The sequence below is a fragment of the Pelodiscus sinensis genome, chromosome 12 (assembly GCF_049634645.1).
Source record: "Pelodiscus sinensis isolate JC-2024 chromosome 12, ASM4963464v1, whole genome shotgun sequence".
Taxonomy (NCBI): Eukaryota; Metazoa; Chordata; order Testudines; family Trionychidae; genus Pelodiscus; species Pelodiscus sinensis.
The window spans coordinates 25,193,200-25,207,500 of NC_134722.1; the positions used below are offsets into that span (position 1 = coordinate 25,193,200).

Sequence of the window (14,301 nt, forward strand, 5' to 3'; positions counted from 1 at the left end):
TCACCTAGTGAGCATTAGAGGCACAAGTTCTGGCCAGAGCAAGGAACTGTGGGATGCCTCCTGGAGGCCAAGAACCTTGACTTTCTCAAAGCTAAGTCTATACTACCGTGAATTCAACCATGCAATGTTTAAATTTGCGTTACTCCTTATGAAAAGCAGGAATACCAAAATTAACTTCAGCAACAGAACAGATTTGGTATTCCTGCTTTTTAGAACTAATTATTTAGAAAATCATCCTTTTGAAGCTAAATCCGACCTAAACTCCTAGGCTGTGTCCAGACTCAGAGGTTTTTTCGAAAAAAGTAGCCTTTTTTCGAAAAAACCTCACCTGCGTCTAGACTGCAGCCGCGTTCTTTCGAAATTAAATCGAAAGAACGCAGCTTTTCTTTCGATGGCGGTAAACCTCATTTCACGAGGAAGAACGCCTTCTTTCAAAAGTTCCTCTTTCGAAAGAAGGCGTTCTTCAATGTAAATAGGGCTTCTTCGAAAAAGAGCATCCAGACTCACTGGATGCTTTCTTTCGAAAAAGCAAGCCGCTTTTTCGAAAGTTCAACGTGCAGTCTAGACGCTCTCTTTCGAAAGAGGCTCTTTCAAAAGTATCTTTCGAAAGAGCCTCTTTCGAAAGAGGCTTGCAGTCTAGACATAGCCCAAGTGTAAACCAGGCCTCATTCTCATTACTCCATCTGGGCCATTCTGATGTAGCCATTTAACTCAAGGATATGTTAATAAGTTTTCTGAAGTTTAATTATGTAACATTAAAATGGAGCAACGAAGTTTACATTCAAAGATGAAAAGGAAATTCCTAAGAAAGAACTATATTTTTCTATCTAACAAACCAAAGATTACATAATATATATTTAATTTATCTTATTTAATTTACAGCCCTATCTATAAACAGGATCCAAGTTAGAAAGTGCTCACAAATACATATAACATGGGGAAGGTTCAAGGATTAAAAGAAAGAGTCTATTAGAGATTTTGTATATATACAAAGTACACTGTGTGAGCAATTATTATTATGAGAGTCTACCCAGACTTTAACAAAAAAGGAAAATACAGGAATGGTGAATACAATAGAGTAATGACTGCATGTAGTAATGGTATTAGTGAATGGTTTAAAGGATGATGGGCATACTCAGAGGTTAAAAATGAGATACAGATGAGGTTAAATTATCCACGAACCAAAAAGCGTTCCAAATTTGGCCTTTCTCATATAGTTTATAATTTCCTGGGTAGCTAGGGTAGAAGTTAATAAGTTTGAAAAAAAAGGAGACAGAAAAAAGCCTTTCTATTTGATGGCCTCAAAAGGGAGGGATGCACCAAGACAGGATCTAATCAGTCTTAAGGGCTACACTTTTCATTATAGAAACTGTAGTGAACACATAGAAAATAGAACAAAACCCAAGAAGAACTGTTGATACAGTTTTAAATTATTGTGATTAATGATGGGCTTAACAGGTCCAGGAATTTCAGGCAGCACTGCAGAGAAAGGTTCTCTTTTACCTACAAGTTAAGTTTTATCTACCCAACTTCCTCCATCCCTGAGAAACAGCTCACTACTCTCCTCTCTCAAATGTGACTTTTTTCATGAGGAATAGTCCCAAAAGAGACTGCAGAGAAAATGTTGGCCTCAAGTACTCAAGAGTTAAGTCTGGCATTTTTAAAATACCTGCGGGTGGCCTGGTGAATCACGTAGCCCACATTCACCCATCTCTAATGATGATTATTATGCACCAACAGCTGTCTACAGTTCAATGGCTGAGAATCTAATTGATCTCATTATCTCCCCCTATATAAGGTGAAGTGTATCCTCACTCTGTGATTGTCTGGATCCTAGGCTGATAAGGAACCCTGTATGGAAGGCCTGGAAACAGAAAATTCAGTTGTACTATTAGCTTGTTTTCAGTTGGTCCAAATTCACAGAAACAAACATGTTGTAATAAACAATGTACCTCCTACAATGTAGCTTTTGTCTTGTCAGTTTTATACTGAATAGCTTAGATATCGTTCATATGAATATTAATACTGCAATAAAAAGCAAGAGACTGGAATATTAGTTATGCATTCTTTTGTTACTTAGTTTTAATTATTACTATTAATGCTATTATATCCAATTTCCCCTCACCTCCCTCACCCTGACAGCCTCCACTTCAGTGCCCTATCTCAGGCAGTTAGCTTCTTCTGGAACCAACAACGTTACCCAATTAACCCTCTGGCAGGGTATGGTAGAGTATATAAATGGTGTTGCTTCCTTCCCTACAAGTCTGTGTACATCAAAATTTCTACTATATAGCCTAGGATCTAAATCACCTTCCTGAACTTGAATCACCTATATAACAGTGCCAGGTACTGCTATCTCCTTGTTGTGTTTTGTTCTCTCTGTGTCAGACTTAACTAAAGTATTTATATAGGGGGAGAGGAATGTGAGAGTGCACATGCAAGCACATGTGTGTGTGCGTTCGTGTGTGTACATGTGTGCCAATGTGTTTTGAATGTTAAAAGTTATAGTACCAAAAACTAAAAGACAAGATATTTGCAGAAATAGAAGGCCTGATTCTCTTCCCACTTACCATCGTGTAACTCCATTGTCTTTATTTATACCAGTATGAGAGAAGAATCTGGCCCATAGTACAAAATACTTAGGTTTCTGTAGCTTGCCCTTTTGTCCATTAGTTTATCTGTTGCCACTGTGCAAAAAGATGCAATAAAATTACCTATTTCTCTGCAGCTATGCTTATGGCAAATCTCTTTTGTTTTTTTAAATACTTCTGTTCATTTGCTACTCTACAGCAGATATATTTTTAACATAAAAACACTATATTTAATTAGTTATGGATCTCAGTTCTTTTAGCACTACTGGAAATCACACAAAAACACATTAGTACAGAGCAATTAGTGCAATGGCAGTAAACAACTAAGGCACTATTAAGCTGTGGGTGATTAAATAGTATTACTTTATTTTTATGATATTAGACTTAAAGATGGAGTAGACTTTAAACATATATTCCCATTAACATTAACATATAATATGAATAGCAGGTATCTTTAAATCCAGCCTTAAGAACTTAAGAAAAAGTTGATCAGGATACTTCACTCAGTAGAAAGCTACTTTATAAATTATGTTGCACTATTTCTTATCTCAAGATACCCAGACATTTAAACAGTAATATTATTTCACTGGTTTTATGGAGTTTCCTAAATACCCATTTGTATACCACTATAGAACAAAAAGCTACTGAACTACCAAACTCCCAAACTAATAAGAAATTATTTATAATTTTGCAAAGAATAAAATCAAACGCTACTTGACAAATGTACTGCAATGAGGTATTATGAAACATTATGATAAGTTAGCTTGAATGGCAGTAACCTTCAGACAACATAAAAGAAGAGAATCTGACCCAAGGACAGAACCCTCGTGGTATACCTTTTTAATCTGCCTAGCCCTCACAATCTCTCTGGACTCTGTACTTGTTTATAGATCATCCTCATGGTCTGGCACATCTTTTCCTCAGCATCTGATTAAGTTAACAATGTGCTGCTATTTGCATGCAGATTTGCCAGGCCTTTCTCTACAGCTGCTCCCAAAGACTTGGTCTTTCTCTGTAATGTGATAGCACAGCAGTCAGTAAATGCAATCTTTGTCAAACCCAGGTGTGCTCTTGATTTGGTTCTCATTCGTTCCAAGCAATTTTTCTTTCTGTAGCATTTATAAGGCTCTATTATAATATAGCCACATCTGGAGCTAAAATTCTTCTATTAATTATATACTTTTACCACTATAAAGAAAAATCTGAAGAGAGATATGAACATTTATTTTTGTTCTTATTCTTTTTTTTAATGACAGAGTGCATTTTATATTTGCTGATTTTTTTTAAAGAGACATTCCTGATTTGCCCCCATAAAATAAAAGTAATATATGAAATCTAAATAATCACATTAACAAATAATAGACACACAAAGTATAAGGATAAATGTTTTGCATAACTTTTTATGCTTTGCATATAAACACCACACTACAATAATGTATCTGAATGCCTCATTACAGAGTTGAGAGAGGTTTAAAAAAAAACAAAAAAAAAACCATGTTCACTCCATTCCCTAGTGGACACTGGTTCACATCACAGAATCACCAAACAATTTGTTCCCTCCACAGTCAAAAAAGCAGAACCAAATTTGATCAGCATGGTGACTTAAATGCTGCATTTTCTTTGTGCAATGAGGGTAATTTTTCAAGATCAAGTTTGAAGTAGATTAGTGTAGAAATATGAGCTAAACCTTCACTCTTATCTGAGTATCTATAAAGGATTTATTCACCCAAGAGCACTGCAAGTTATTTTCTAAGAAAAAAATTTCCTAGCCTTATTTTGAACACCGAGATCATCACAATGTGGTAATAAATGGAGGCTGGCAAACAGCTTTGACAACTGAATATCCACTGTATAAATGACTGCTTAAAAGAAAATGCTAGAAATCATATTACTTAATTCAAAATCTAATTTATGCTCCAAAAGGTAAGTTTCCAAGGTAAATACTTCCAATAGAGGAGTCAATGTGCCTACAAATTTCAGAAGCGTTACAGAGAAATCCAAGCCCTTCAAAGGCTGAATGAACTCCCATCTATCAAATCTCCGACACATAATCAACTCCAACTTCTGATCAAATAAACTTTAACATGGACATAACATATTGGAAGCCTGACTTTACTGAAGACACTCCAAAAAAGTGAATAAGCATGATATATTTTTTCACCTTTTTTCTTAATTATCTCTCTTGATTATTTCACATACTCAAATCAAAATAAGAATCATGTGCCATGCTGATGCAATAGTATTCATGAATGCATTGTAAACCATTCTCTAAACTTTTATTTTTCCAAATTGTCCTCTTTGTTTTTTTCTAGACATTAAGTCTATAGTGTTCACCATGAAAATGTATCTCATATACCAATATAGTTCTTTGTGGAAGATTTTTTCACATTCTATTTAGGAATAAAATTTTATTTTAACTGGATTAATTACAGAATATTTACTAACTGAATCTCTATCTCAGGTGATTATATTGACCTTAAATATATCCGCGAGGTGGAGGGGAGGGGAATGAATGTGAGACAGATGCTATATCACCAGATTACATCACAGGTTACCATAAAAAAAAAAGAAAAGGCAAAGTATATTTTGCTTCTCTAGTATGCTATTTTACTGGTGATGGTTTGACTTTTGGCCCACACACATATGCCAATGGCAAGACTAACTCTAGGGACTAACAAAAACGAATGTGTGTTCACAGCTGTACAGTACACCAATACAGATTACATGTTTTCAGTGTTGCGGCCACAACAGAATGCTAATTAACATACTGGAGTGATGAGAACGGCTGTAAGGGCCTTATTGTTCCATTATTTCATGCAGCCCAGCTGCCTTTGTTTATGTCACTTATCCTCTCGTGCCACAGGTTTTTACTCCAAAAATACTATCCCAATACAACGTTAATATTTAAAAAACAAAGAGATGGCAGATTGTCATTTTTGTGTCAGTCTCAAACTGCAGAACTGTTAAGCTGTTCTGGTTCGGTATTTAGAAATAATTTAACAGCCATATTCAGACACTGCCTGCATTCTAACATAATGGCTGAATACTTGAACCAAGCAAATGCATAACTATCCTGACATCACTTATGAGATTTAGATTGGTCAGTTAATGGAAGTCTTTACCAGAATCAATACCATAACAGCTTCTTGAAATGAACGTGATTTTTTACACAGAGTGCTGCGAACAATAAGTACAGAAATATACTACCTTTGTATACAGCACAAAAGAATGGGGATATGAAATTAAGAAGCAATTATAGGTTTTTGCAAAGTAATGTTACAGTTGATTATTAAAAATAAACACAGGCAAAATAAGTGCTTAATAATAAATATATGGGCAGTATTAATATTCCAGGATCCTATTATTCCTCTTTTCCTACTTCTTTTTAACAAATATTTTACCTGCAGGCTTAGTTAATATGTTGCTGATAAGTATTAATATTGATGATTGTTGCAACAATGGTTAAAAATTGCAAACAACTTTTTTTTATAAAAGACATTCAGCACCATCTGACTATAGGTAATATTCATTATATCTGCTGCCTTCATTTCCTTGATTGAGTTGTGGAGAAAAATGATGTTAACTATTATTATGATTTGTAGTGGTATCTAGAAGTCTCAGTCAGGACTGGGCACAGAACAACCACCCTGTATGAGACAGGTTACAAGTTAAAACCTCGAACCTGAAAACGCAACTTAGCCATCCATAGAACTAGCTTTACTCATGCAAATAGCCCTACTGAGTTCAGTGGGTCTTCTCGCCCAAGTAAGATAACTCATATGTGTATCCATTTTCAGAACTGGGCACAAATTTGAGGCAAGATGCAACAAGTGAATGTAATAAACATATGCAAAGAATCAGAGAGAGAAGATAAGAGTAACAGTGATAAGAAGTGTTGCTAGGCACAGAATGACCAGTTTCTCCAGTTCATTTGTTTGGTATAAATACAAAAGAAATATTAATTATGGAGATTTCCAAACAATGTATATCACCCATAACTGATAGCATGGTACTGTAATTTGCAATCATTGCCTCAGACTGAATTGGCTGAAGCCCAGCATTTTTATGGTGCATTTCCTTCAACACCCCCCCCCCCCCCAAAATTAAAAAAAACCCAAATCCATAGTTTTATTTTAGATGGACATTTGGTATAATGGAAAATAACAAAAATCCTAAAATATACTGAATTTACAAAGAATCATAAATTAAGTTAGAGAAAGTCTTCCCAAAAAGCATAATTTCACTAATCAAAGAAACACTGTAGTGGATGGGGAAGTACACAAAATCCTGACAACATCTAATTGAATGAGCAACTCATGGATGCTTTTTAATGAGTTTAACTGGTTATCTAAGATAAATGTGGAACTGCTTGAAATATCTGTCTCATATAATGTAAACTTAATATCAACAAATGGTCTGGGAGCACTTTATAGACTAACAAAACATGTAGATGGTATCATGAGCTTTCGTGGGCACAGCCCACTTCTTCAGATGACTTCAGATGACTCTGGACATCTGAAGAAGTGGGCTGTGCCCACGAAAGCTCATGATACCATCCACATGTTTTGTTAGTCTATAAAGTGCTACCAGATCATTTGTTATTTTTTAAGTTTATCCTGTACAATCTAACTCAGCTACCCCCTGAAACTTAAATAAAGTAGCAAAGAGAGGATTTAATGCTTTCTATAAGCCACACAGTTTATAATAGTGAACATGCCACAGGTGTGTTAGAATCTAATATATAGTAGTTTCTCAGCTATGACCATTCCCCTACTGTGGACACAACATAGATTTTTTTAATTGGATACAAGAGCTAGCTCAATTATCCAGCTGCTCAGTGTTTAAGCCCCCAGCTAGTTTATATACGAATCATAATAAACTTTCTATAACAGCAATTCGGCCGATTACAAGGTTTTTTCTCTTAAACTGAAAGTGGACCACTTTATTCCAACTATGTTCATTGAAGAAATTCTGGGATTGGTTCCTTTCCGAAAATTGCTAAAGAATTACAGAAGAAATACAGGGAAATACTATTCAATTTCTTGTGCACATTTTCTGCCATTGGAGAATCTCCTTATCTTATTGTACAGACAAACAATAATATCATCAATCATCTTTTATAATTCACTGGGGGAGAAGTGTTGGCTTTCTTTTTAATGCTTATTTTCCAAGCCCAAGCAACTTACACTCACTCACTGGGGTTCTGATAGTACCATCCTGATTAATTTTTTGCATGTTACAATTTCATGTATGAAATGAAATGCATATTCACAACCTGTAATTGTTTCTGTATGGATAACACATTCACACATTCATTGTTTTAAATAGCAGTTTTTTGCAGGCATTGCTGAAAGTAAAAAAAGGAAATATATAATCTCTTTATGTTGTGAGTGGTAGAAATAATACTAATATTTCAAAATGTATAGGGTGAAATTTTAGCTGCATTGACATCAATGGTAAAACTCTCATTGACTTCCTTGGGGCCCTGATTTCCCCCCACCATTACAACAGATTTTACGCAACCCCCCTTTTTATTTTTAGTTTCTAAATTAAGTCTACAAAAAAGCTACTGAAATTTACCTTCATATAGTTGGAACTTAAACTGACAGAACGTAATAGCATCAAGATACTAAAACACTAATAAACTGATTATAGATCACAATAATGGATATCTGTATAGCTGCCAGACATAATGCATAAGTGACATCATGTACAAATCATAAGGTAAGCATTGCAGAGAGCATGTATGCATGGACAGAGAAAGGAACAGAATTTGGTCACACTTCAAAATAAATGTCTTAGGTGTACTTAACTAGCTATTTAATTTAGATTTACTCAGACTGACAGAAATACAGACAAATTGATGGAATCCCTTTTAAGTCTGTATTCATGGATGCCTAAGAGCTGTGTAATACTGGGCCCATTCCTGTGTGGAAGCTCATGGCAGTTTTGCCACAAAATTATGGGACTGAACTCTCCATACAGTCTTACTGAGACATTGTCAATCTTGAGTGATCCAAACTCTAACTCACTCCCCCACCACAGCCAGACAGAAAAAGAAAAACAAAAAGAAAAAAAGACAGAGATAGACGAAAGGAAAGGAAAGGAAAGGAAAGGAAAGGAAAGGAAAGGAAAGGAAAGGAAAGGAATACTTCCCCAACCAATTCTCATCCACAAAACACTTAGAAAGCAATAGCCATCACAGCCTGAAACTCACCCCTTTCAGGCTAGGTAACTCAGCCCTGGTCTATACTAGGGAGTTATTTCGAAATAACTCCCTTATTTCTAAATAACAAACGGAGCCAAGCTACCAGTCCTGTTATTTTAAAGTAAGGGGCTGGTTATTTCAAAATAATAAGTCTTGCTTTCTACAAGGAATAACGCTTATTTTTGAAATAGTTATTTCTAAATAGCAGTAGTGTGGATACTCCATTGCTGCTATTTTGAAATAACTACTCCCCAGACGAATTCAAAGTAATTACTGCTCAGTGAATCCTGGGGCTTTAAGTTGAGGTAGCACATCAACATGAAGGGAGTCTGCTTCAGACTAATTTTGAGGCTTTCCTGTAGTGTGGGCATGCTATTTTGAAATAGTTATTCCAGGAGTGATTATTTCAAAATAAGTTATTTCAAAATAATTTCCTAGTGTAGACATGACCTCAGACATAACAAAACAATCACAAAAGTATTTGTGCATGTTCCTTGGACCATATCAGATCATTATTTACCACCCAAAAAATTTAAAAAAAAACAACTCACACCCTAACACTTTCAGGGTATGTCTACACTACCATCCTAGTTCGAACTAGGAGGATAATGTAGGCATATCACACTTGCAAATGAAGCCCGGGATTTGAATTTCCCGGGCTTCATTTGCATAAGCGGGGTGCCGCCATTTTTAAAACCCCTCTCGTTCAAACCCCGTGCAGCGCGGCTACACGGGGCACGAACTAGGTAGTTCGAACTAGGCTTCCTAGTTCGAACTACCATCCATGAGGAGCAACGGTAGTTCGAACTAGGAAGCCTAGTTCGAACTACCTAGTTCATGCCCTGTGTAGCCGCGCTGCATGGGGTTCGAACGAGCGGGGTTTTAAAAATGGCGGCGCCCCTCTTATGCAAATGAAGCCCGGGAAATTCAAATCCCGGGCTTCATTTGCGAGTGCGGTATGCCTACATTACCCCGGTAGTTCGAACTAGGAGAGTAGTGTAGACATACCCTCAGAGACTAGAAGACTTCAGAGCCCAACTTCCAAGCCTACCTGTCCAATAGAGTTCCACAAAGTAAGCCAGGGTTATTGACTCTATTGACTCTGACATACATAGAAGCATTACCCAGTAAGGACCATGGTACCAGGGATTTTCTCCTGACTGCACCAATCCTGGGTTCCAAGAGACTCTAGGGTAAAGACAATATACCCTTGAACTGCATTATTTCTCCTGGGATTCTTGGTAGCCCAGATGATAGATGATGTGCAGCCTGCCACAACACAGCCCCTGGCTCATCTACCCCTTGGCCAGGCCTACCTGGTCTTCACTCCTTCGCCCCATGTCAACCTCAGACTCTAAGAAGAGCCCTACTGGAAAGGAGGACAGTCTTATGAAGGAGACCTCTCCAGAGCAAACATTGGGGGACAATCAGAGCCCATGCTGGGGATACAAGAAAGCTAGACATCTGGGTTTGCTCTATTTGAGTAGCATTTGAGTTCCATCATGTAAAAGTCAGATTGCAGGATGGCCCTGCAACTTGTGGTTTAAACTTAAACACTAACAAATTCATTTGGACATAAGCCGTCATGGGCTGGAACTCTGCCCAGGCTCTTAATGTGTGTGTGAACCTGAGCAGACTTATTGTTGCCATATCAAAGTATATGAAAACTAAGGGATAGAGTCCCAATGGGATTTAGATTCTTAACAGCTACTTACATGCCTTAATAAAAAATGTGGACTCTCAACCCCTCTGTTCGGCAGCCGCCCAACCCTGTAGGTGCCTAAAGTCCTCAGGTGCCTATGTTTCAGCCACTAAAATCCCTTAGGTACTTAAAAATCTGCCATTGGGCATGAACATATCTGCCTCAGTCTGAATGCCTGGGCACCTATCTTATGCCTAGCTCCAAAGGGATTATTGGGTTAGGCTTACCCTGCCTATATCATCTCCAAGCTTGAGCTCATAGTCTAACTCAAAAGCCTCCTAACAGATTGGCCCAAAATATCAGAGGAGGATGTGGTAGTGTGCCACCTTTTCCCTTCCTCCACCATAACTTTTGTCACAGTGATTAGGGCACTCATCCAGGATGTTCCAGGCTCAAGTTCAATTTCTCACTCTGCCTTACAAGAATTTGAACCCACATTTCCCAGCTTTCAAGAGAGCATCCTAACTAATGGATGATGGACTATTCAGGGGCAGGTCTTTTCCAAGTTTGACATGAACTCATGAAAACCACATTATTAAATTTCACATGGCTCTAGTTCAACCACTGGTGTCTAAAGCTATTTTCTCACTAGTCAACTAAGCCTTTTCCAATGCTCACACCCAACACACTCAAAGCATAGTCAACTAATATACTAATGTTTCAGAGGGATAACCATGTTAGTCTGTAACTTAAAAAGCTTAAAAAACATTTAAAAAAACCAATTAATAGTCTCAACACCTTAGAGACTAACAAAAAAATTTAGAAGATATCCTGAGCTTTCATGGGCACAACCCAATCTGAAGAAGTGTGTTGTGTCCACGAAAGCTCATGATACCACCTACATTTTTGTTAGTCTCTATGCTGCTGCAAGACTATTAGTTGATTTTTAAGTTTTTAATTAACTAATAGTATGGTTTATTACTATATTATAGCCCTGTGGTGTCCAACATGCTAGTCACTAGCCACATGTGGCTATTCACCTGGTTGAGTGCGGCTGGTTTGCTATAACAGTAGCCACTATAAAAACTACTGCTTCAGAACTGGTTGGACACCATGGTTATAGCCAATAGATTTCTTCAGTGTGTCACTTGAGACATATTCTGAACCAAAAGTCTTCCTGAATTGGAATGATTTTGAGACTGCCATGCATGCACAAAAGTGTTACTTTAAACTTCAAATATGTTTACTAATGAACTGATACTAGCATAACATTTATGTTATTCAATATAAAAATATAAGCCCTCGTTTGAAACACTTATGGCTAGGAGGAACAAATCATACCATGCTTATGGAATCACAACTCCCACTGAATCATCAAAGACCTTTGCTGTATTTAAAGATCAACAAATAATAAGAAGTAATAATAATAACAGCAAAAACTGCTTAGTATGTATTGCATTGCGTATGATAAAAGTGCTGAAGAGACAGTAGCAAATTAGTCATCACAATACCCCATATGGGGTAAATAAGTATAATTATCCACATACTACAAATATAAAATAGACATGGTGAGGTAACCTGATTTGCCTAGACAAACATGAGATGAAATTCACCTCATGAAAATGCATCCAAAGTGCTTCACTGGAACCCATGAGCACAATGGCTTATTCTGCACCCCCTGACCTTTCAGGAGTTGAACAAGTGTCACAGAGGGAAGCAGTGAGGACTGGTCAGGAATAGACTATTGAATTGACACTTACACAGATCCCATGACTGAAAACTGCGTGTAAGAGGCAAGAAGTGACAATGTTTACTACTCTAATGCACAGATAGCAATATGTAGCCTGATTATTGGAGCATTATGTATTTTTTCTATAATGTCATTCATAACGTCTTAGTAGTAGAGTGAGGACGAACTCTTAGTCCATGTTAAGTCCACACTGCTTCTAACACATGTGCTTCCCTCTGTGACACTTGTTCAACTCCTGAAGGGTCAGGGGGTGCAGAATAAGCCATTGTGCTCATGGGTCAAGAGAAATATTTTAGGGTCTCATATTATTTGATTGCAATATTTTTTTCAGATTGGTTAGATGGCTTGTCAGTATTATAAGTTTGTAAAAGATCCGTTTCTGAGCCTTGGCAGTTTTTCACACTGTCAGTGAGCCAAAAATGTCACCTGGTTTCATGAAACTGCCTGCCTAATTCTATGTATCCAAAAGGGATGGGGTAACTCACATAGGCTACGTCTACACTGGCCCCTCTTCCGGAAGGGGCATGTAAATTTCAGCAGTCGTCGTAGGGAAATCCGCGGGGGATTTAAATATCCCCCGCGGCATTTAAATAAAAATGTCCGCCGCTTTTTTCCGGCTTTTAAAAAAGCCGGAAAAGAGCGTCTAGACTGGCCCCGATCCTCCGGAAAAAGTGCCCTTTTCCGGAGGCTCTTATTCTTACTTTGAAGTAAGAATAAGAGCCTCCGGAAAAGGGCACTTTTTCCGGAGGATCGGGGCCAGTCTAGACGCTCTTTTCCGGCTTTTTTAAAAGCTGGAAAAAAGCGGCGGACATTTTTATTTAAATGCCGCGGGGGATATTTAAATCCCCCGCGGATTTCCCTACGACGACTGCTGAAATTTACATGCCCCTTCCGGAAGAGGGGCCAGTGTAGACGTAGCCATAAGGTTTGGACCCATACTGAAAATCACCATCATTTGCTGATCAGAATCACTATTTATTTACTTTGGAAGGAAAATAGCTTGGATTCAACAGCCATTCCATTGTGGCCTCATAGGGTAAGGTGGTTTCTTTTCCAAAATATAATGTTGTGTCCTTTCTGGCAGGATCATTACTAAGCAGATGTGGGGGAGAAAAGGCAAATTCTGTATGAGAATATTAAGAAAAGCACAATTGCATTCTTTGTCAGTTACACAAATTACCTTATCAGTTGGTGGCATCAGCAACTGGGACAGATTTTCAGAGGTGCTGAATATCTCAACTTCCAGTTAGTGGAGAGTGCTCAGCAGCTCGGAGAAATCTGTGGCTATGTGAATGTTTTAGTGTGCACCTAGAGAAGGACAAGAGAGCACCAAAATTAAATACAAACCCAGCAGAACAGGGCTAATGAACACACAGCCCCTAGACCCCATGCAGGCTGTGGCCCATTTGTTCACGACCCGCGGTTCGGTTTGGGTTTACATGGGGCTCAACATGCGGCCCGTGGGTGGGATCCTTTGAATATGGCCTCCACTGGGACCATGCTCCACAACTGCGAAGTATCTCCCAGGTGGGCTGGGCACTCAAAGACGCAAGTGGATGGGCTGGCTGGAACAGACAGGTACAGGGTATCAGCATTTCTAGCCCCCAAGGAGGAGGTGCCAGGAGCACCAAGGCATTGTGGGGAGTGCTTTGTATTCATGCCTGTCAGTGTGAAAGAAGCTATTTGCATATATTTGCATGTATATGCAACCAAACTTAAGTTGCGGTCCTCAGCATGTGCTGTGAGTATCATTGTGACCCTTGGGGGTTCCAAAATTGAGTAGTGCTGCAGTAGAACATAGATAACTGGAACATGCTATTCTGAACATTGACAATTATGTCAACATAAAAAGACCAATACTAAATCAAAGTCTTATTTAAAATTTTATGTCCTTCAATGCAAAGAAGTCTAGTCAACACAACAGTGCTGCTGTTGGCTACAACAAATAGTCTAGGTTCAGTGACAACAGAAGAGAAGCTTTAGAGATGGGCAAATATTCTAAAACATTTCCCATTCATATTATTCATGTTTTCAATAATTTTTTATTATTTGCTCCAGCTCTTTTCATTTTGGTCTGTTAATAGTCCAGCAAGCCCCTCTTGCTAGTTTG

At 37.9% G+C, this 14,301-nt stretch overlaps 1 protein-coding gene across 19 annotated transcripts in view; it reads right to left on the reverse strand.

The window, feature by feature from the left end:
• ZNF536 (zinc finger protein 536) overlaps window positions 1-14,301 on the reverse strand; it is a 463,664-nt gene that overhangs the window by 297,973 nt on the left and 151,390 nt on the right. For 13 of the 19 annotated variants that reach the window (XM_075940170.1, XM_075940162.1, XM_014572581.3 and 10 more), the window contains one exon: window positions 13,372-13,499. The exons of the other annotated variants lie outside the window; for them this stretch is intronic. In XM_075940170.1, coding sequence (XP_075796285.1) covers window positions 13,372-13,389 — 18 coding nt within the window. In that variant the 5' untranslated portion in view covers window positions 13,390-13,499. The remainder of the gene's footprint in view (window positions 1-13,371; window positions 13,500-14,301) is intronic. 19 annotated transcript variants of the gene reach the window in all.